This window comes from Callorhinus ursinus, unplaced genomic scaffold (assembly GCF_003265705.2).
Source record: "Callorhinus ursinus isolate GAN/ISIS: 27379988/994484 unplaced genomic scaffold, GSC_fseal_2.0 scaffold89, whole genome shotgun sequence".
Classification (NCBI taxonomy): domain Eukaryota; kingdom Metazoa; phylum Chordata; class Mammalia; order Carnivora; family Otariidae; genus Callorhinus; species Callorhinus ursinus.
In genome coordinates, this window is record NW_027397151.1 from 794,476 (window position 1) to 817,219 (window position 22,744).

The 22,744-nt window shown below is 61.0% G+C and overlaps 1 protein-coding gene across 7 annotated transcripts; it reads right to left on the reverse strand.

Annotated features, from left to right (window-relative positions):
* Nucleotides 1-2,352: 2,352 nt before the first annotated feature.
* On the reverse strand, nucleotides 2,353-15,169 carry ARFGAP1 (ARF GTPase activating protein 1). 7 transcript variants are annotated; one of them, XM_073888293.1, is made up of 14 exons: nucleotides 15,048-15,169; nucleotides 12,134-12,197; nucleotides 11,851-11,960; nucleotides 11,497-11,668; nucleotides 10,936-11,036; nucleotides 10,031-10,117; nucleotides 9,470-9,566; nucleotides 8,013-8,069; nucleotides 6,794-6,826; nucleotides 5,961-5,990; nucleotides 5,016-5,072; nucleotides 4,461-4,520; nucleotides 3,820-3,896; nucleotides 2,353-3,001 (listed from the first exon to the last, which is right to left on the reverse strand). In XM_073888293.1, the coding sequence occupies exons 2-14, from the start codon at nucleotides 12,191-12,193 to the stop codon at nucleotides 2,650-2,652; spliced, it is 1,293 nt and encodes a 430-aa protein (XP_073744394.1). In that variant the 5' UTR covers nucleotides 12,194-12,197; nucleotides 15,048-15,169; the 3' UTR covers nucleotides 2,353-2,649. The 7 variants fall into 7 exon arrangements, with proteins under 7 accessions (XP_073744394.1, XP_073744398.1, XP_025720849.1 ...); XM_073888297.1 differs by having other exon boundaries at nucleotides 11,925-11,960; nucleotides 15,048-15,168; XM_025865064.1 differs by lacking the exon at nucleotides 5,961-5,990.
* Between the last annotated feature and the right edge of the window lie 7,575 nt (nucleotides 15,170-22,744).

Genomic DNA, 22,744 nt, shown 5'->3' on the forward strand with positions numbered 1-22,744 from the left:
CCCACTTACCCTGGTCCCCAGCTGTGAGGAGGGCTGCAGGGGCTGAGCCACCCAACCGTATCAGCTGGGTCAGACCCAGCAGGGCCGGTGGGACGGGGGGTGCACACCAGACCGGGCCGAGGGTAAGGCTCCAGGAAGGCCCCAGTTCTGGGTGTGAGATCCCAGGACAGTCGCAGCACTGGAACTTGTAGGCACGGAGGCCCACCGGATGACTGGACTGGGTGGCAGTGGCGGACCCGTGTGAGGGGCACGGCCAGGAGGAAGTGCGGAACGTCACGGGGAAGTCCAGAGGGAGAAGGAAGCTAAGCAGGGCTGGCCTAGTGCACCTGCTGGTCAGTCTCAGCATCTTTGGCAAGGGATCTGCAGCAACCAGGAGGCCTCATCTCATGGTCACACCAGTCCCTGGTCGGCCCAGCGTCCTGGAGCTGGGGTCTGGGTGGGACCACATGCAGAAGGCCAGAGGGGGTGAGGACCACTGGATTCGGCCAGAAACTGACCCTGGGTCTGTCATGTGCAGGATCCAGCCCCTCAGGGCCACGCCCCACCCAAACAGGATGACCTGTGGGAGACCACCCAGGAAGAGAGCTTCCATTCTGGAATGTGCACTCAGTGTCCCCCGGCTCTGCCAGCCTCCGACTACTTCCCCATCAAGTGTCTTCGGGAGGATACACACGGCTTCCAAGCATTTCTACCCAGAGCCAGGAGAGCTGCCGTTGGCCCCAGGTCCCAGGCAGACACCCACTGGAGACCTCCCTGCCCTCCCACCTGCACCTCCAGGAGCCCTGTGCCACCTGCAACCACGTGGGGTTCACCCAGATCACTCTGCTTTGCTCTGTGCCCAGTGACCGCTGTACAGGAGAGGACCAGGGAGATGCTCGAGCCCCAGGACCTCGCAGAGGTGGAAGACCCTGCGTCCCATCCCGGGCACAAGAGCACCCGTCTTTGCCCGTGAGGGGTCTTGGGCCACCACGTCCCAGCACACTCTAGAAGGGGATCTGGGAAGCAGAGTGCCCTCTGCCAGCACACGTCTAAAAACTCAACGCCACCCTAATTACTGCATGCGGCATTGAAGGCGACTCCCAGACCAAAGGGCGACTCACTCCCAACGGAACGTGGCCTCTAGACGAGAAATCACAGGAAAGAACAGCCTGGGCACCACTAAAGCCTCACAAGCTGCCAGCAGATCCACGTGCTCCCATCCCGACGGGGTAAGGGCCCCAGCGTGGAAACCAAGCACCTGTCCCGACGGGGCGTGGATGCCCGACGCTTGGGCTCCTCCTGAGCACCATCACCCTCGGACACTTGGCCCCGGCAGGCAGACCGACCGTGGGTTTGGGTCCCCGCCTGCTCGGGGGCTTCCCCTCCCCTCAGGGACAGCCGGCTGGTGCTCAGTGACTGAGGCCCTCACAGCGGCAAACACACAGCTGCTCCACACTGGGCGTCCCTGTCCCTCCAGGGGGGGTCCTCCTCAAGGGAGAGCTGAGCGCTAGCGGGCTGTCCTGAGACGGCCCCACGGTGCCCGCCCGCTCGGATACGCCACAGACCGACAGTGGCAGCCACCAGCGCTCGCGCTCGGAGGGCCTGTCCTGGGATGCGAACAGCTGGCAGCAGCCAGAGGCTGTGGTGGACGCGGCCGGCACAAATCACCCAGGAGGACCCAGGCACGCGCAGTGCCTGGTCATAGGGCGGCTGACAGCAACCTAAGAGCCAGAGGAAGGGGGTGTGGGGACGGAGAACCCACCACAGCCACGGCTCACGTGGAGAAAGGCTCCTTGTCAGGATCGACCGTGACCACGGACAAGGGGGTGGCAGCCCGTGGGTGCTCAGTGCCAGGGGGGCTCTGGGCGCACGAGGGGGTCCATCCGTCACCACAAGCCGAGCCCTGGGAGCAGAGCACGGGCAGGATGCTGCGGCGGGCACAGCTAGGTGCTAGTGGGGACGCAGCAGCAAGCCAGGCCGACAAATGCACACCTCGCTGGGAAGGGCCAGACGCCACGTAGCTCCTCGAAAAGCCCACCCTGCGGCCATGCACCTCCAGACCCGGGCTCGGGAGGGAGCGTGCCAGCTTGCCTTCCCCCTCCCTACGCTTCACTTTCACAACCCTGTTCCTCAGCCGTCTGGGGCATCCTGGGGGTGCCGCCTCGGCTCAGACGGGCACGGCTAAGTGAGAGCGCAGGCGAAGGACCCAGGCCTTGGGGCCGTGTGCGGAGGCCTAGAAAGGCGACACGGGAGAGTGGCCCCGGCAGCGAAGCAGGGCCCGGGAAGGGAGCTGGGCACGCCCCTCGCGCGGGAAGGCTGGCCCAGAAGGAGCCTGGACCCGACACTTGGGAGCACGCACGCCTCACACACAGCACGGCACTCAGGAGGATTTATTAGAGGGTGTTCTGGGAATGACGGCGCGGCCCACCTCCTGCGGGAGCACTCTGCCCCCCGCGTCACCCCGCTCAGGTTCCCACGGGCTGCCCCAGAACCACAGCAGAGCCACGGACCGTCCCGCACCGTGGCCTTGCGGGGCCGGCGCCCGAGCCAGCCGGCAGCACCACCCCCGGCTCCCACCAAGGTGCTGTCTTCCCGCTGCGGCCGGCTCCTGGGGTCAGACAGGAGTGTGGGGGCAAAGTGCAGACGCGGGGCCGACGCAGCGGCCGGGGTTCAGTGGGGCGACCAGTCTTGGTCGCCCCAGCCGTCGTCCAGCGGCTCGGCGGGCGGCACGGCCTCCCTGGCGGTCGTGGCTCTGCCCTCCCCACCGCCCCCCCAGGCCTCCCCGAGGTCGCTGTGATCGCTGTTCTTATGGTTGGATGCGGAGCCCGAGCCCCACACATCCCAGCTGTCCGAGCTCCTCTTCTCGGCTGAGGCGTCCGCGCACGTCCAGCTGTCGCTGCTCGGGGACCTGTGGCCCTTGTTGGGGTCGGCACTCCCGAAGGTCTCCCAGAAGCTCTGGTCCACGGCGCGGTTCTGGGAGTGGTCCCCACCGCTGTTCTGGTAGCTCTGGCCCTCCAGGGGCCTTGGGAAGACAGGGAGAGACTGAACAGTGGCCTGAGCCACCAGGCCATCCCTTGGCGTCCTGCCCCAGGCTGCAAAGGCCCCACCCAGACCTCGACGCCCACGGGGCCTGGGAAAGGCCCCCGTGCAGCTCCACCTGAGTCCAGGGCACAGAACCCGCCAGAAGCACTCAGGCCTCCTGCTGCCAGAGCCCCGCTAGGTCAGCCCCACCCCAAAAGGGAGCTCCTTGTGAAGGAAAACATACAACACTGGTTTTCTGCAGTGACTGAGGGCAAAGGGGAGCCCTGAGTGCGTCAGCCCTCCCGCACTGTCGAGACAGAGGGGACCCCGCAGAGCTCCTCGGCGGAGCTGTACCCTGATGAGCACAGCCACGCGGCCTGAACCACCAAATGGCGCATCAGGAAGACGTGTGGCCTGTGCCCGTGAGCACAGCAAACGTGCCACCATCCAGCGGTAGCCCCCACCATGGCCGGACTTCCCGCCCCGCCCACCCTGCGGCTGAAGAACTGGAAACCAGGCCGACCGGGCTTCCAGCAGACAGGCCAGGACGGTGAGTGAGGGGACAGGGCCACTGAGGTGCCCCCGCCGGCCCCACCTACCCAGACTGGAGACGGGGATCGGCGCTGGTGCCCCTCCCCTCCAGGCCTCCCCCCTCCCTCCCTGCCCTGGGCAGCAGCAGTTACCACAGGGCCGGAATCTCTACGATTCTGGGGGCTGCTGTGACCCCCATGCTCCTGGGGATAACACGCCCGTCCGCCAGCGGGGATGCCGACTGCCTCCCAGAGGCCTTGTGGGAAGAAACCCAGGGAGCCGGCGTACCTGTCCGACGGGTCCTCTGCTCTCCCAGAAAAGAACGTGGTGACGTCCCGCCAACCCCTACTGCCAACCCCCTGGACCTGGAAGGGGACGGGAGGCGGCAGCTCAGGGAGGGTTCTCACACACGGCACACACACGGTGTCCCGTTCAAAGTCCCGGCAAAGCTTAGAGACGTGTACAGCACAGACAGGCTCAGGCCCACGGGCTCAGGAGCTCGAGGAAACAGCATGCGCGCAAAGCTCCCTGCAGGCTTCCCCGTGCGGAGAGCGGTGGGCTGGGAAGCAGGGGGCCACGCACACGCACACCCGCCTGGAGGAGGCCAGGAGGACGGCAGCCGTCCACCGGCATGTCAGGAAGGTCGCACTCACCGGGGAAGGGCAGCGGCAGCAGAATGAGGGTAGAAAAAAAGCGACAGTTAGCAGACGTGAGAGACCCTGCCCCCGCCAAGCTGTTTCCATATTCCTCTGGCAACCGGCACAGGAGCGTCTCGCTGAGCCTCCTCACCCCCGCTCAGCGGGCACTCAGGCCACACGAGCGCACAGGGGCACGGAGAGCCCACGCCCTTCTTGCTCTCGGCGCGGGCGCCCCGGAATGTGGAGACTGGCTTCCGGCTGCGCCCGAGTCCCAGGTGGGGCCTGCCCTACCTTGGACGCCAACTGAGACACCCCACTGGACACATCATCAAAAATCTTTCCCTCTTTCACCTGCGTGGGTTAAAACAGTGCTGTCAGCCGAACGGCAGAAAGCCCACCGTCACCCGTCTCTGAGAAAGATCAGCACACGCTGAAGAGACCCGTGGCGGCAGCTGTGTGTGACCCTGTCTCCCCCTGGGCGGCCCCCTCCCCACAAGGGAAGAGAGGGTGGGGGCCGCCGACTCCAGCCCAAGCTGCTGAAAATGCAGCATCCTACCGGGGGGGCCTCTGTGTCAGCCACAACCTCCTGATGGCAGGCTGGCACCGCCCCCCGAGGCCCCAGCCTGCTGCGGGGCCTCCCTGGCTCAGTCAGCCGCCTCCGTGCTGCCCACACCCAGCCGCACTCTTGAGGAACAGAGCTCGAGGCCAGGCCTCCCGGAGCCCGGGGGTGGGGGCCCCCTGGGACACGCGGCACTGGTGGGAGTCGAAACCCCCAGCACCAGCTGCTCCCCTGAAACGAGGGCCTATGGGGGTGGGGACAGAGAGACAGGGTGTCGGCTGCGTTACCTTCTCCTGGGCAGGTTTGAGGACGTTCTCGTTCAGACTGTGGCCCAGCTCCGAAGCCTGTGTGACAAGAGGGAAGTCAGGTGAGCCCGGGCAGCATGTCAGCCAGGACACTGGTCAGCACGTGGCCGCAAGCTTGGCTGACCGAGGGAAGGCAGCAGATGGCGAGCGGCCCACCAGCACCCAGGACTCCCCCCCCCACCCCCTCCAGCCCCGGCAGCCATGGCACCCAAGGCAGTTGCACGAAGTGCCCCCCAGGCACCCTGGCTGGGGGGCAGCCAGAGACACTGCCCCAGGCCTACCCGCTCTAGAGGGAAGAGGCCCAGAGTGGCAGCAAATCCCGCGGCCACCCGCGGGTCTTCCCATCGGAGCCCACGCAATCCCATCCCGTGAGGACAGCCTGCGTGCTGGCGGCAGGTCACATGCCACCCCCCTCGGCTGGGGTACAGGCGGGTGCACCCTTGTTCACTGGAGGGAGTGTGAGCCCACCTGCCCACCACTGGGCACCTGACTCAGGAAAGACCACAGAGCCAAGGTGGGTGGGATGGGGCGGGACGATGGGCAGCTAAGCGGGAGCACGCCAGGAAGCAGTAGCCTCGATGGACAGGGTAACCGCACACCTGTCAGCACCTTACCGCTGGGATAACCCTTCTGCTCACTGAGCTTGAGGTGATCCAGCCGTGAAATGAAAATCCTGCCCAGTAGCTCCTCGCACCCCAGGAGCCGTGCCCCCCCGGTTCTGGACCCCTGGCCTCCCGCCGGGGTCCTGGGTCCCTGAACAGCATGGATGGGCCAGACGGGAGCCCAGCAGGCTGGAGGGGAGCTCCGAGGGTGAGGGCACTTAAGCGAGGACACATACAGGCCATGGTCCAGGGAAGCGCAGGGCAAAGCACGTGGTCAGCACAGAGACGGGGAAAGGCATGCACAAGAACAGACTTGGGGCCTTACCATCTCGGGCTGCTGCTTGGAGCCCCAAAACTTTACCCAGACAGCAAGGGAGCGGGTTGGGGCGGAGGGGGGGAGAGAGGGAGAAAGTGAGAGAGCTAGCGAGCTCGGGCAGGAGCAGCGGTGAGCAACCACCAGGAAGCACCTCCAGACGGGTTAATGAGCCTCACGTTCTCGTGGCGGCACCCCAGCACGTGTCCTCAAAAGTGGCCTGGAGTGCCCACTTACTGCCACCAAACCTCACTGCTTTCCCCTCCCAACGTACAACTTCCAGAACCACACACGCACAAGCAGGTCAGGAGCCCGAGACAGGGCCAGGCCGTCCTCGAACACCAACCACCCTCCCTCCCGGGACAGCCTCCGGGGCCGCTGCCTCCGGCCTGTGTCCTGACCCCCACCACCGGGGCACAGGCGGTCCAGAGCCCTGCCACCACCTGGGGACTGCCAGGGCTACCAACCAAGATTTGAAAAAAAAGAGAAACGCCAACACCCCAAACCACCACCCACGAGAGAAACTAACCGGGAATTTTCGGAGGGCTGGCCTGCCCCACCCCACAACCCGCAGCCCTGGCAGCACCAGGCTTCCTTCCGCCCACGGGTGCAGAAAGCCGACTGCACACGAGCCTCACAGCTGTCCGGGTGCCCTCAGCCCTGCGGGGCCTTACAGGCGCAGTTTCTCACCCCCCTGCTAACCCACAGGCACCTGAAGTGATGCACACAGAAACACCCCCTCCCAAGCACAGGCCCCGAGGAGGGCAGACCAGGCATCTAGACGACGACGACAGGACAGAATTAGGAACTTTAACAGCACAGAACGCAGAAGCTTCCGTTGTTACCTTCTGACTTGCTTGAGATCCAAATTTGGTTGCCTGAAAAGAAACATGGCTTTCAGTCACCGGTCCTGACACCAGACCCCCAGCTGCACATCCCGACTCAGCACTCAATCCTAGGTCTGTCTCCTGACGGCCTCCCACCTCCCAGCAGCTCCGAGGGGCCCAGCAAAGCTGCCCACTAGGCCAGGCTCCACTGGAGGGGAAGCAGGTCCCCAGGAGGGGGCGGCCACCCCAGCCCCATCAGCTGTGGGCTTTGCCGTGGCCCAGACCATGCCACCTGCTTGGCGCCCAGCGTGGGACCATCCCACAGCTCACCTTGGCACAGCACCCCCAACAGTTTCATAAACAAAGACAGAAAAGGCCTGGCCATAGATGTTCCCGCTGAGAGGCGCCTGAACCTCCTGGCGGTGCCCTCCAGGGACGAGGCCTGGAGAGAACCAGCGGAGGCCACGTGCCAGAGCGCTGGTGCCATAGGGCCTGGTGCCCCTTGAGGCCAGGCCAGATGGGGGAGGATGCAGGGCACTGTGGCCCGCGGGGAGCACAGAGAGAGGTCCATAGCGCCTTCACTTGGGCCCAGAGCCAGCCCCGTGGTTCCTGCTGGTTGTGGAGCTACAGGCACCCATCTGGCCCTCAGAACGTTCCTGTCCAGGGCCTACTTGGCCGGGCGGCCCCTTGGGCCTGCCCTGGGCTCCTCCTTCTACAGGTCACCTTCCTCACCAAGGCCACGCTGACCAGGAAAACTGCCGGGCGCCCTGACAGTCTTCCCTCCGGGGTAATGTCCTCAGATAGGTTTCTGCCTGTTCCTTTCCAAAATCATACCCACTCCCCACCCGTGTGTCTTGACTAAATCCCCAACCCTCCCTCACTTGGGCAGAGGAGCAGGTAAGGGGAAGAGAGAAGTCCGACTGCCTGAACCCTGCTCCGTGCCCAGCAGCAGAAACTGGAGGGCTGGCAGCACCACTCAGGCTGCAGAGCTCACAATATGCTGCAGTGGAGCATGGCACACCCCTCTCCTAGAGCGGCACCCCTCTGCACACAGCTCATCTCTGACACGCAGACGGATGCCTGCCACTGAAGCAGTGAACGGCGGGGCCCTGAGAGGGGACCCTGTGGCTGGAAACGCCCTCCACCCCTCGTCGGAGCCCCTTCAAGACCCCTGTCTGCCCCAGGCCCCAGACTAGCAGCCTGTGTGGGCCTGAAGGCACTAGGATGGGCTACTCACACCCTCCTTAGCGGCCGAGGCAAACTTGCTCGCTCCGGTGGTAAAACTGCTCCAGCCCTGGAAAGAAGCAACAGAGAGGCCACGTCGAGGTTCCACAGGCGGCCGAACAGGCAGGCTATTTGCCATGCCATCCACCGCTCAGCGAGGGGCTGATGGATTCTGCCCCCAAATCTGTAGGATGGCCACCTCCGGGGTCCCGTTCAACAGCAGCAACCCCACTTCCCACAGAGAACGGGCACGCAAGCCGTGGGCACACCTGAACACCATGCCCCCGACTCCTGGCAGCCACGGCATCCGGCCCAGCGCATGCGTCTGTGCTGCACCACCTGACTGGACCTCCACTGCACGCACGTGCCGGTTCTTCCCTTTGCCCTTGGTCCTTCCTACCTCCCCTCGAAGCAGTTGGGGCCTGGCACCTAGTCTGTGGGCAGACCTGTTCTGAGTTTGAGGTCTTCCCCCGAAGCCCCCAAAGCCGACTGAAACTATTTATGGACACACACGTCTCACTCAAACCCCAACTTCCCAGCAGAGCCTCTTCCCCCCCAAGGAAGCGAGGAACCCTTAGCTCAGGAGACAAACACATTCAGCTTCTTTGGTGAATTAAAGACTGTAGGAGGGCGACACTAACACAAACGCGCTACGTTGGGTGGGACCTGGAGAAGGGACCCTGGCTGCCCAGGGCCGCCAACGCCCGCGGCTCTGGAGGAGCAGCTTTAATTTCGGACAAGTTCCATCACTTCGGGAACAGCATGTGTCGCGGACCAGAAGAGGACAGCAGACAGTGATGCTCAGCAGACCTCCCACTGCACCCAGGACGCAGGGCCCTACGGTGGCGGCGGACACACGGCCGCTCCCGGGGGCTTCCTGCGTTCTCACCCATCACGTCTGCTCCTCCTGCACTTGCTGCGTCCCCCCAGGGCACTGCAGACCCTGTCCTGTTGGCGTGGAGGACGTCTCCTCGCCTTTTCACGCGTGCGGTACCCAGAGACAGGCTGCTGCCAGCCGTCACTGGCCAGACCCCTGGGGCTCAGCAGCTACCATCGCAGACAGTGCTACGACGAACGAGCACCGTCTAAAGACACAGTAAGTTTCCTTGGAAAACGATGGTTTGACCTGAAGCTGAGGACAAAAGCGCAGGCCGCGAGCGTCAAACCCAGAGGTGCCAGAGCCCATGCGGCTTGCAGAGCGGGGCTGCTGGGCAGGGCACCGGGGGCGGCTGTGCCCAGTGCTCTGGCAGCACAGGAGGGCCGGGCACACACCACACAGCATGTTGCGCTTGGAGGAAACGCGCCTGGCTAGTGGGAAACACACATTCTGTAACAAAGTACACAAGCAACTGCACATGCCGGGACCGGAATGAATAAGGCAGGTCCCAGAGAAAACTTCGCCGAAGGAAAGGGGAGGTATCCCGTAGGCGGGGCCGGCTGTGGGTCTGCGGGGCAGGGCGCGGTCCTCACCGAGCACAGGGACGACACAGCGCTGCTGAGGAAGTCCTCATCCCTCTTCGGGGGCGGCACCGTGTTCCCAAACCCCACGTAGCGGTTCTCCTGGGCCCTGACAGGGAGACAAAAAGCAGCATGCTCCTGAAAGCCTTGAGGCGGGAGGCACCCAGACCCTGGGCAGAGGTGCGAGGGCCCCGGGGAGGACGTGCATCCACAGCAAGGCGGGCACACAGGTCAGGCTCCCCTCTGCTCACCGGAGAACACCCTCCTGCTGCATTTAGCCAGGGAACCTTGGCAAGACCCAAAGCCAACAGCCTATTATTACAAGAAGCATCCAAATGATTTAATCCGACAGCTCCAAGAACAAAACTCGCTTACAGGTCAGGCTGGTTTCAAGAAGGAAAACTATTCTTTTTTCCTTTTCTCTCCACTCAAAACCACTCTTCAAACCTGGGCTGGCCCAGGGATTGCCACAACCAGCACCCGCGTGATGCGTGCGGGCTCGACGTGCCCTGCACACAGAAAGCAGCAGGCCCTAGCCCTGAGGGACTGAACCCCTGCTGCCCGTGGCCTCACCCCTGATAGGAGCCCAGGTCATCATTAAGCCAGTCTTCAAATGCCTTGTCTGAGGAGGAGGTCGAGTTCTGTGGGTGGCCAGAGGCTCTGAAAGGGAGAGTCAGAGGTCAGTGAGCCCAACAGAGGACGGGCACGTGCCTGAGGGATCTGTGCAGGCCTCTATGCTGTTACATCCACCTGGTCACACCTGGGCTCCTCCAAGAATGGAGCACCTAAAGCCAGCTGGCCTCCAAGTCTGTCTGAAAGGCAGCTCAGGTTCAGGCTGGCAACAAGCGGGCACACTCCGGACCCAAAGGGCCGGACAGCAGCTCCACGCCTGCCCATGCTGGCAGGGAGACAGCAGAGAGGCTGGAGAGACAGAGGCTGAAGCAGGCACATCAACAGTGGTCCAGGGACCTTCCACATAAAATGCACAGTGCAGGTGTGGGGTGGGGGTCCCTGGGCACCCACGGTGCAAACAGGGAGCCTTCTCTGGACCGGTCACTCCAGAACACCAGCCTCTGACATGCAAGAGGACGCAGGGGGACCAGCTTGTCCGCATCATACCTGCACTCAGGGGTGGGCAATCCTCAGAGAGGACACAGGAGGTAAACAACACTCAGCTAGGATGTTTCCTACAGAGATGCACACATGTCACGGGTGCGTGTCTGGAAAGACTTGCACCAAAGGGGCTCTCGAGAAATGGGGAGGTACTCCCTTCACCTTAGACACAGCTTATGGGCTGCATTTTTACTGAGAGCCTGTATTGCTTCAGTGACCTACAGAGTTGTTGTCCCTACTGACTCTCGGGAGCAACTCACAATGGGAGCTGTTCCCACACCAATATGGGGTCCTGAGCTACGGCTAAGATCAGGGCCAGGCCCAGAACAGTCTGAAGCCAGACAAGAGGCCAGAGGAATAGCTACCGGTGGGCAGTAGACGGCAGTGTCTTGGGTTGGGGTGGGGCCCAGTTCTGGGCAGGCGATGACTCGGGAGACCATTCTCTGCCTTCAGCCAGAGTGGCTACCTGCCGAGGGGACACAGGCATTAGACAGCCCAGGACAGAGACGTCACCCACTCCAGCGTGTCCTGTCTGCTGTCCCTCCCAGGCTCAGTGGCCATGGGCTGGGGGCTCTCTGCCACATGGCAACACCGAGACAGGGTCTCACTCTGAATGAATAGCGGTGCTGGCGAGTTCTTGGTCAGTGGCTCTGACCCCAGATGACGCACTGCCATCCTCGGCAGAGTTTCAGCCACCACGTACAGAGGAGCGGGCACGCGACACTCTCCCCGAGGGTGGGGAGGAAGGCCCGTTCTTCACCTCTGCTAACAACGTGCCACCTCCTTTCCCCCAGGTGGGACAAGACGGCCCACGTGTCCTATCTGTGGACAGACCGCGCACGGCCTCTGCAGGGAGGTCAGAGCCCACAGGAGAATGACAGCTCCCACGGGCAGAGCCTCGGCACCCCTGGTCAGCCGGTCCCTACCTTGTCCCTGAAGAGGGCCGCGGCCTTGCTGTTGTACTTGTCCTGCAGGGACCAGCAGGGGTCATAGTCCTCCTGAGACTCCAGGAACTCCCGGAATTTCGCGTTCCCTCCAGCTTTCATCTTCTCCAGCTCCACGTCCTTCCACTTGTCCATGGTCACAGAGCGCACGAAGCTAGAAACCAGAGAGCCAACCTACTTATTAGCATTGGGCGTCCAAGAGCCCCCCACCTAGGTCATGAATCTGGTGCAGGCACTTCCCCTGACAGAAGCACAGAGCAGGCAAGGTGGCGCGCGTTACCCCGTCACCGCACACCCGACAGGAGGCCCTCGAGGCAACAGGGGCAGGGCACTAACCTGAGGTGCACCCCGAGCCCACGGTGCTTCCCCGAGCACTCCAGGCAGATCCAGATGCCGTAAGTCACACTCACCCACTGAGGATTGAATGCACCACACTCAAAACACACCTGCGGAGAGGGTCACGTGCGACTCACCCAGGCACTTGGGGCCCCGGGACCCCAAAGACCCGACAGGTGGCCCCAAGAGGGAGCAGAGGAGACTGGCCCGAGACTAACAGTAACAGGGAGAGCTCTGAGAGGCTTGCTAAACCTCAAAGCACCAGAGCAGAGCAGATGCTTACGTTGTTTTCATCCTGCACTCTCACTTCTTTGAGAACTTTCCTCGTTCTGGGGCTGGCCATGATGCTGCAAAGGAGAAACACAAAGTTTTAAAACTTACCAGTAGGCTACTTTACAAGAAAACGAGCAAGTGCAAAAACACTAGCACACACAGCTTCAGAGAAATCCCACGAAGCTGCCTGGATGGAAGCTATGGGGTAACGCCACTGCTCACTACAGGCGGCATGAGGGAACCACTTACAGAAAGAATCTGTCCTCCACACACTAAGAAAAACCCACAGCCGTCTGGATGTTTCCAACCAAAGGCAACACAATTATTAAGAATAACATAATTACTGGTGTCCGCTTTGCCTAAGCACCATATACCACCTGCACTGCGTAATTTATATAACGTCCCGTCTTGTGATGAAGCCCATAGCAAGGGATGGTCTTTCTACAACCTACACGGACTGGCCGCTCAATCTGACTGCCCACCTGAAAGGCCAACACCTCAGACTAGGGCCGATAACCTTCGGAGACAGGGAACCCCCGTTCTCTGCATGCAACATCGTCCTTCTACTCCCCAGCCTGTGGTGTGGGCTGAAGCGGCAGCCCCAACCAATACGTGCAGAGGCCGGTCTGTGGGGGGCCTACAGGGATGTCCTCCATGGGCCCATCACAGAGGGTGGACGTGACAGACGGCATGAGCCCAGCAGGGCACACCTGCCACCGTGCCTCATGGGGACACTGCCGGGGTACCACACCTTAATTCAGGCTGAAGAGAAAAACCATTTCTGTCTTTACACAGCTCCTAGCTTTGGCAAAGCTCAAGTTCAACCAACAGCCCACTGGATTCATGACCAGGAAAAGTGACAGAGTAGATTCAAGCTGCAGGAAGGGGGTGGGAGCTGCACAGTGCTGGCCATAAAGCAACCCCATGGTCCTGCACACCCCGTCACCACTTGGCCCCAGGCCACCTCTACCACCACCAATGCACGACTGCACGTGTGTCCCCCTGAAGCTTGCCCTTCCCTCACCCGTGAACGGAGCCTGTGAGCTGCTGCCCCTAACTCTCATGGCAACACGCACCCACTGCAGAACACGCAGGGACCCTGTAAGTGGCTCAGAACTGGACACCTGCCCAGCTGCTGGACATTTCATGCGGCCAGCTTCTCTGCTGATAGTGAAGCTGGAGCTTTCTACTGACGTGCAGTGTAAACATTCCAGGAGGATCTCTGGCTGTACCTCACCTGTAATCTTAGTACGCAGAAATAAGCCACGGGTGGAAGCCCTGACTCTCTGCACAACCAAACTTTCTAAATCTGGAAGGCCAGGACTGCTGTGCTCATCAGTGCCCACTTTGAGGCTAGCTGAAGGAAATAACAAATAAACATTGGTTTTCAGTTTTTTACAACTGATGGACAAAACTCAGAGCTCACCCGCGGCTCTTCTGCACTCTGCAGTTTTCCGTGCTACATGTGACAGTCTACCAAAACCATCGGATCTCAAGAGCAAACACCTGAATACATCATCCCGGTAGGACTCGTTCAAGTGGGATACTTTCAGCACACTCAGCGTCTATGCCACCGCACACGAAAGGCATCAACAGGTAAACACCACACACACTTGGAGAGACATCGGGCTGGATCTGAATCCACAAAGCCCTTTGCACAGGGCTGTCTCACTGGAGAGTCCCTTGTGGCCTGCTGTGCGGGGCTGACACGCACACCTGCCCGATCAGTCTCCATACTCAGCCCTGTGCTCTTTCCAGAGAACTGTGCCTTCCCTCAGAGGTTCACATTCTGGTCAAAAGGCACCGGCAAACAGAAGTCAGCACTGGGCTGAGCATGCTCCGAATTTCTAATTGTGTAAAATAAAACTAAGCAGACCAAATTGTTCGCAGAACTAATAGCAAAGTAACATATGAAAAGGAAACGACCTGATTTTAAAGAAATTCCCCTTGGGGACCAGTTTTGGATGTGAGCAACCTTCAACTCTCTGAAATGCTAACTGATACCTGAAAATGCATCCTAACTTTCAAAACCACAACTACGGTTTATCTTGAAAAATCATCCAAGAACTCTTTAAAGCTTGAAACCCGGACGGTAAAATGCAGCTTTTCTGCAAGTGGACGTAACTTCAGTAAACGCTGAACCAAATGAGGACACTTTTTCTTAGTTCACCACGTAGGCCACTTGTTAACTGCACAATGCCTGGTCCTGAAGTTGGGATCTTGTCGGCATCATAAATTAATTAAAAGGGATGACTGAGGGGCAGGACTGGGTCCCCGGGGCTGTTACAGTGACGAAGACACACAGAAACCACCGGGAGCATCCAGAGCACCTGTGCGAACGCACAGCCCCTTCTCCCGGGACGCACGGATCTGTTGTGAACCTGGGCGGGGTGGGGTCCTGGGAAGCAACGCCAGAGCAAGCCTGAGAGCTCGGCGCCCCCTCGGCCATCCCCACGGGCGCACTGTCATGGCCAGAGCGCGGCAGGAGGCTTAGGCCTGCCCCAAACGAGCAACATCCCTTCCCAGCGTTGGTGGTCTGCGGGGGAGCCTTGAGCAGGGCACACGGGACGCATATCCCACGGGAACCGAAAAGGACCGCTCGAGCCCCTCCCGGGCGGCTCCCCCTCCCTTCCCGAGGGGGTCGTCCACGGCACCAGGCGAGGCCGAGGCTGCCGCTCCCGACCACACCGGCCTCCCCCGCACCCGCCAGACGGAACCCTCGCTTCCCCGGGCGGAAGCCCCTCAGCCTGCAGCCCTGCGCTGTCGGTCTGGACGCTGCGCCCCTTCCCCAGGAGGAAGGGGCGCGGCGGGGTGCGCGGGGCCGCGGCTGCGGGAGGGTTCCAGGAACCGAGGTGGGGGCGGCTTCCGAGGAGAGAGGGGCGGCGGGCCGGGGTTCGGGCCGGGTCCTCGGGCCACGCGCTTACCGGGCGGGGTGCGGACTCGATCCCGCGCGCCGGTGGTCCGCCGGGGTCCGCCGGGCTCGGGCGCGCCGCAAGCTGCTCCGTGGACGCGCGCCGGCCGCCCGCCCCGCCGCCACCAGCTTCCGGCTACGTTGCGCCTCGCGGGGCATCACGGGAAGCCGGGCGGGAGGGGGCGGGGCCGGCGGGGCGGGACTTCCGCCTTCGCTCTTCGGGCCGGAGGGCGGCCACGCCCCTGTCAGCTTGGGGACGCGGCGGGCCGGCGGGGGGGCCGGCGGGGGGGGGGGCCGGGGGGGCCGGCGGGCGCGGTCCGCGGGGCGGGGCTGACTGTCCGGCGGGGACCGGCCGGGTGCCGGTCCGCAGCGGCGAGCACGGAAGACGCACCCTCCTGCCGTGGGGACGACTCCGGGACGGCCTGTTCACGGGGGGCTGATTAGGAAGGCGCGGCGGGGGCGGGGCTCCCAGGGCCGGGGGGCAAGCGGAGTCCTGGCGTGCGGTGGAGGGGACCTCGCCGGGGAGGGACCCGGGACCAGGGGCCGAGCCCGGCTGCGGCCGCAGGACCCCGGGCCCTCCGGCTGGGAGCGGGTTTGGAGGGGCGGCGGGGCAGGCGGAGCGCGCAGCAGGGCGGTCACCTGCAGGCTGCAGAGCTGGGGAGCGGCCGGATCCCGAGTCCCCGAGGACGCCTACAGCAAAGACTGCCTTTAAAAGGATTGTCTCTGGGGAGGGAGGAATCGCAAGCGATCTGTGGTTTGCTTTGTGCTTTCTGGACATTTCTGTGTTCTTTGTGCATATTCTTCGTCCAGGTAACTTTCGGAATGGTCACGTATAAACGTTTTTATTGAGGTGTAATCGTACAGTTGAATGACTTGACAAATGCATACCCCATGGAACCACCGCCATCAGTTAGTTACGGAGCATTCCCACCGAGGCAACCACCGTTCCTACTTCATCCTCACATCCTAGCTGGGTCTGTTCTAGACATTTGTATAAATGAATGCAATATGTACTCTTTTTCCAATGGCCTCTTTCAGTTCACAGAATGATTTGAAGATCCACCCACGTTGTTGTGTGGGTGGATCTACCCCAGGCACTTCATATGAATGGAATCCTACAGTATGTGTCCTACCGGGTCTCTCGCTCAGCATCATGTTTTCAGAGTCATCCGTGCTGTAGCTCTCGGCGCTCCATTCCCTGTAATTGCTGAATGGTATGCCACTAAATGCAATGCCACTCTGTTAGACCCCGGAGTCATTTTTAAGTTTTTGATATTATGAATAAAGCTGCCTTGAAGTTCATGTACCAGTCTTTTTGTGGGCATATTTTTTATTTCTCTCGTTTAATCACCTAAAAGTACAATTGCTGGGTGATTGTCAGGTGTACTTAGAACTTGATATGAAATTGCCAGTCTCCCAAAATGGTTGTGCCATTTTCTACTCTCCCCTGCAGTTAGAGAGCTCCAGTTGCTCCACGCGTTTTGTCAACACGTGGGTTCTCAGGCTTTCACGGCAGCCACGCTGGTGGGCACACGGGGGGGGGTCTCACTGCGTTTCCCTCCGTGGTTGGCTGGAAGCTGCCCTGGGTGTTTATCTTGACTTCCCAGCACTCACAGGCCTGCCTCGTGCCTGGCTGAGCATGAGTACTCCTGCAGCCGGAGGGAACCCTCCAGAAGGAGCCCCTGGGTTCACGGAAATAAACAGGCACCACTAGGGTCTACACGGTGGCAACAGGAGACTAGATTTCAGCACAAGAGCCTGTGGTCGGAACTGTAGGCTCCACAAGTTCAGAGAGAGAGAGCCAGGTGCTGCATTTACAGTGGGCTTCCTGGAGGAGGTGGGCTGTGAGGCGTGAGAGGATGTTGAAAAGGAGGAGAGAAGGAGGGAAGACCCTCCTGGAAAGCAGAACTAGAGCCGGCATTTGGCACCCACTAGACCAAACAACAAGTGAAGGCTGAATGTTCAGTTTTCCGATCACAAAGCAAAAGGGTCAAGCCCCCACCTGCCCTAAGCTCTGGGAGGCCTGGGGCTATGTTCATCCCTAGAGAAGGTACGTCCCTGGAGCCAAGACCAGACGGGTGGCCTTCCAAGGCCAGGGCTAACCCACTGCCCCACGACATCTGGACAGCTTTTGTCTCTTTCCGTGATCTGAAGGCTCTTACGTTGTCCAAACAACAGGGCAACAGCGGAGTCCGGGCAATGGAGTGGTGAATGGGCAGACCATGTAGCTACAAATTGAAGACGTTCTATGACTCCATCTAAACTATTCAGGTAATTTGTTTTTCTTTTAGAACTGCCAGCAGTCCATTCACTTCCAGTTACAGTAATACAATCTTGTTTGTGGTTTCCTCCCTGGGGGCTGGGAAGTTCTGGATGGGAATGGAACTGAAGGGAATTCTTGGGGCAGCAAAATGAAAGCCGCGCGGTGAGTGACCACACAAAGCTGCAGGGCTCTTGGCGCCAGCTACACAAGGTGGGCAGAAAGGAAGCCACTGCAAGCCAGGCAGGAGTGCAAGTCCCCTGTGAAGTCGCTGGTGGAGCTGCGTCAAATCACTGCTTTGTCCTGGACTCAGTTTCCCCACTGGTGAAAAAAAGTCTACAATTCCCTTTCAGGCCAGGAGCCCACACTTCCTGAACACTTTCCAGAAGTCAGGCTGTGGGCTTGGTAAGGAAGATCTTGTTAAACTGCACAGCCACCATGCATGCTCTGATATGAACCCATTGTTCAGATGAAGAAACTGAGGTGCAGAACAAAGAAGCAATTTGCCCAAGGTCCAAAAGGCGGTTTAATGGAGCCGAGGTTTTCACCCAGCTTCTGTAACACCCTCCTCAAAGTGGAAGGCAGGTGTGTGGAGCTGGGCATCCACAGGGGGTAACCAGGCATGTCTTCAGATCGGGACACCCAGCACCAGTCTTGGTGGCCTTGTCTGGGCCCCATAGCTGGGTCAGCTGGGGCCAGGGGGTCCAGCCAGCAGCCAGCAGGGGGTGGCAGAGGAAGCAGCTGGAGCTCCACAGGGCTAGTGAGGGCCATGTGTGTGCACGTGTGTAAGTGCACACATCTGTGAGCCTGTTTGGGTTTGCACATTTGCGCACCGTACACGCGTGTTCGTGTGATTGTGTATTGCTGTGTGTGCATGTGCGTGTAGGGGTGTGTGTCTGTGTGTGCTTGTGTGTATGTGATGTGGAAGGACAAAGACGTGTGTGCTTGTATGCACGTCCATGTGTGTGTGTGAGTGGTGCATAGGTGTGTGCAGTACCGTGTGTATGGGTCCGTGCCTGAAGGCTCGTGAGGCTCAGGTTCACGGTCCTGAGTCACCCATCGGCAAAGCGACAGTAGGTGCGGCTTGCGGGGTGTCCAGGGTAGGGGCCGTGCCCGGGCTTCCTTGAGAGGCGGGTCCTGCTGTGTCGGCTGTGCACAGCTGCAGAAGCTGTGACACAGTCCGCGGCCCCGGCCCGTGGCAGCAGCTGGCGGAGGCGGTCCCAGGCCGCTCAGACCCCAGAGGCCCCGGGGTCAGCCTCATTGGAATGTCGCGCGATGAGCAAGGGTGCAGCCCCCAAGCGCAGGCGCACCCCAGCGGCAGCTCGCCTAGGGCTCCAGGCCACGGCGAGAAGTAAAGGCTGCCTCACAGTTCCTCGGAGCGCTTCTCTGCCGCGCGTCCGGGGTCCAGACCCACGCGCTGGGGTGCGGGAATCCCAGCGCGGACCCGGGCCGTTTCCGCACGCGGCCGCCAGGAGGCGGTGTGGGGCGCCGCGCGCTCCCCGCCGCGCACCCGCGGACGGCCCCCTGCACTCCGCGTGAGCGCCGCCTCCTAGGAAACCCACTATCCAACCTCAAAGGTTCAGCCCGCGGGCCGGAGGGCCAGGAGCCTCGGGGCGGGGCGGGACCAATGGGCATCTTGAAGTGACATTCTTTTTTTTTTTTTTTTAAGATTTTATTTATTTATTTTGACAGAGAGAGACCCAGCGAGAGAGGGAACGCAAGCAGGGGGAGTGGGAGAGGGAAAAGCAGGCTTCCCGCTGAGCAGGGGGCCTGATGCGGCGCTCGATCCCACGAGCTTGGGATCATGACCCGAGCCTAAGGCAGACGCTTAACGACTGAGCCCCCCCCCCCCAGGCGCCCCTTGAAATGACATTCTAATCCTGTTAACTGGCCAGGGCTCCAGGGCCACCAGCAGAGGCGGAGCCTGGCCTCAGATGTCAGCAGAGCCCTGGGTATCGCTCTGGACTCCGCTCATCTTGGAAACCTCCTGTGTCGGCTCAGCTCAGGGCCCAGGGGTGTTTCCCACACCTGTCCTCTGGGCCTGGAGGCCCTCACTGGCGTCCAGCGAGCCCTTAAACCCACCTTGAGGACAGCAGAGCCTCAGGTTCCATGAGAAATGGGGGGCATCCTTAGCTCCTGAGAGCTGTTTTAAGGAAACATCCCAGGGGCTGAGAAAGGGTTAGGGGTTCCCAGCCTGGGGCCAGGATCCCGCGTGGGCTCCTACACCCTGAGGCTCCTGTTGACCAGGCTGGATGCGGGGGGCAGCCTGTGCGCTGCACCCCACAGGCACCGGTGGGTCGTGAGGCTGGCATTTGCTGTGACAGATGCCAGCAGCTCTCGGTGGAGGCAAAGACCCGGCAGTTTTTCCTTTCTCTCTCTTACATCTCCCATGCTCTCAGTCACAATCTTCAACCTGTGGGGCCACACCTGGTCACCCTGACCACAGCCAGGAAGAGCCCCAAACCATTCCCTGGCCCCAGGAGCGGGAACCATTCAGGGGAGAAGGCGGAGGCTCAGAGATACACCGTGTCTCACACGAGCTCACACAGCTTGTGCTCAGGGCTGTGGGATGAGGCCCAGGTTTATCTGGCATATAGAACCACTGTGTCCTGCAGCCCCTGGACTCGCCCACTGCCGTCAGGAATTCCCTCATGGTTTCCTGCCCAGGTGCCGCCCGGGCATCGTCAGTCTCCAGAATAAAGTCCAGTGGTCTGGACTTGGTATTCCTGGCCCCCCCGGGAACTTGGGCTCTGGTCTGGTGACTGCCCTGCCCCATGTCCTGGAACTCAGGCCTTCCTCCCCGCGCTCTGAGCCCTCCTCCCTGCCCTGCCCAGCCTGCCTTGTGGTCTGGGCAGGCCGGCCCACACCTTCCTCCTCTCCCTGTCGTTCAGTGCCCCTCACACAGAGGTGGCTGGGGGTAAACTCCTAAGGCCCAACTGCTGGGTCCCACTTTGCCACCAAGATCACAACAGGTTCAAACCACAGTGGGCAGGAATGGGCTGAGGCTGGGGGGCCCATTCACCCGCGTGCCAGGCAGGGGCTCACGGAGCTGGAAGGAAGCACCCCCTGCCTCAGGGTGCTATGCGGGCCTCTTGGGTCCTAGTGCAGGCCCCTCCAGAGGTGGCCATGGCCAAAAGTTTGGGGTAGACCCGCCCAGACGGGGTCTCCCAAATCAACCCACATGCAGCACCTCCCTCTGTGGCACTTTTTCCTCATCTGCAGCGCGGGGCCTCATTCTTCCTGGCCACAGACCCACGGTGGAATTTCTCTGACTGACCCAGCAGTGCAAACTGGGGGTTCTGTTATCACCATTATCGCTTTGTTATTATTTTGCTTCATCCTCATGGTTTACTGGACATCCGGGTACAATGACCTCTCTACGGCCATGGATGCATTGATCTCTGGAAGTGCAAGCACTGGATAAATTCTCATAGGTTCTAGCCAATTTTTCCCAGAATCTTTGTACCAAGTGTCCTGCTGTGAGCATGCCTGTTTCTCATGCCCTCTCCCTGCTGTGTTGTCTCCCTGTCCTGCTAGAAGCACATATGCATTGTCCCTGCTGCGTTGGGTGGCGAGGCCAAGCACAGGTGCGTCGGACAGTGCGCATCCCCTCCTGAGGACCCCTGTGTTTGTTCTCTGTTCTCCACCACCAGGTCCTTTCTGAAATGGCTTTGTCCTGCATCTGGAGAGAAGACCGTGAGCTTGGTCTGGGGCTGCCGTGCTCCTGGCTCTGGCCTGTGAGTGGCAGGACTCGGTCCCAAGGGGAGAAGGGCCTGGCTGGCCTGCCCCATCAGACTCCCTGGCATCGCCTGTGAATGAAGCACAGGATGAGTTGGGGCCGGGGACAGAAGGAAACAGAAGGGAAGCCAGAACATACGGCTGTGCTAATCGGAGAGGCTGTGCCTCGCCGCAGAGGTACACTTGTTCCCGAAAGCCCTGAGCTACCATCCCACGCCCAACACCAAGGAGCCTGCAGCTGTGCCGAATCACACTCGCCCACACTGGCTAAGGAATCACAGCTAAAAATGTGTTGAGACTGGGCCAGTTCCTCGGATTGCAAGCCTAATGGCTCAGATCCTGGAGCCAGACAGTAAGGACCCCCACACTCAGGCTTAGCCCCTCCCATGCCTAGCTTAGTCAGGAATCTTTCTAGATGCTAGTTGCTAGACACAGAAAATCCAACCACAAATGGCTTAACAACAAAGTTATCAATTCATGCAATGAGAAGCCCAGTGGTAAATTGGCTTTCAGGCAAGGCTCGATCCAATAGCTCAACAATACTCTCGAGAACTAGGTTTCTTCCTGTGTCTTTGCCTTGCGGTTCCTTCTTTATCCTAAGGTCCCAAGATGCAGCTTCTAAAGCTGCAAACTCCTGATTCACATCCAGCTTGTACCCGCATCCCAGCAAGAAGCCTGGCATTCCTTCTGATTGGACTAGCTCGGGTCACGCGTCCACTTCTAAGCTAATCAGGGGCCCGGAGGTCTGTGCCAGCCTGTGGCATCTGAGCCCCAAGCTCTGGCCCTGGAGCCGCAGGGGGAGGTGGGTTCCCTAGGACCAGAGATCTGAGGAGCTGGGGGGCCAGAAGGCGAGATGCTGGAGCGCCACCAGGGCACGAACCCACACTACTGCAGCCCACCCCAGGCAAGCTTCCCCCGGGCAGAGGTAGAGGCTGGCTGTCGGGGTGCAGCATGAAGCAGGACGTGACAGCTAGCGTGATGAATGCTCGTGGCAGGTGGGCGGGGCTCGGCCTGTCTCTTCTGTTTTCTCAAGGCTAGGCTGCTGCTGGAAGGGAGTGAGACAGGTGCAGGGTGACAGGTGGATTGTCGGGAGAGGCGGGAGCTTGGCCCGGGGTGGGGGAGGAGAGAGGGTGTGGTCCAGATGTGGGCATGTCCAGTTTGGGGCCCCCAGGGAGGCCCGAGGGGCTGGTGTACAGAACAGGAACAGCACCAGGAACCTGGAAGGGGGAGGGAGCACGGGCTGGGCGACACCCCAGGAGAGACAGACAGCCGTTAACTGACCTGCACTGACCCCCAGGCCAGCAGGACCAGGGAGGTGCGGATCAGGAGCACTAAATGCAGCCCAATCAAGACAGGGGCTGAGCATGCTCCTGGCTGGTAGGGAGGCCTGAGAGCCTGCGTTCTTACCTCCCGGGCCTGTGCCAGCCATCACGGAGGGAGCCTGCGGGGGCAGATCCTCCTCCCAGGCACGTTGTGCTGCTCCTTCCAGCTCTTAGTGGCAGGGTGAGGAGGCACTACAGAGCCCCGGTCCCAGGCTCCTGCTGGAGTTATACAGGCCTGGAGTCAGATCCGACCTCTGCCATTTCTGGGCTGTGGGAAAGTCCCCTGACACCCCTGAGCCTCCGTTTCCCCATCTGTAAAATGGGGGCATCGTTAGGCCCTCCCTCGAGGGTTCTGGGACAGAAGGGAGCCCCACTGCAGCTCCTCAGTGC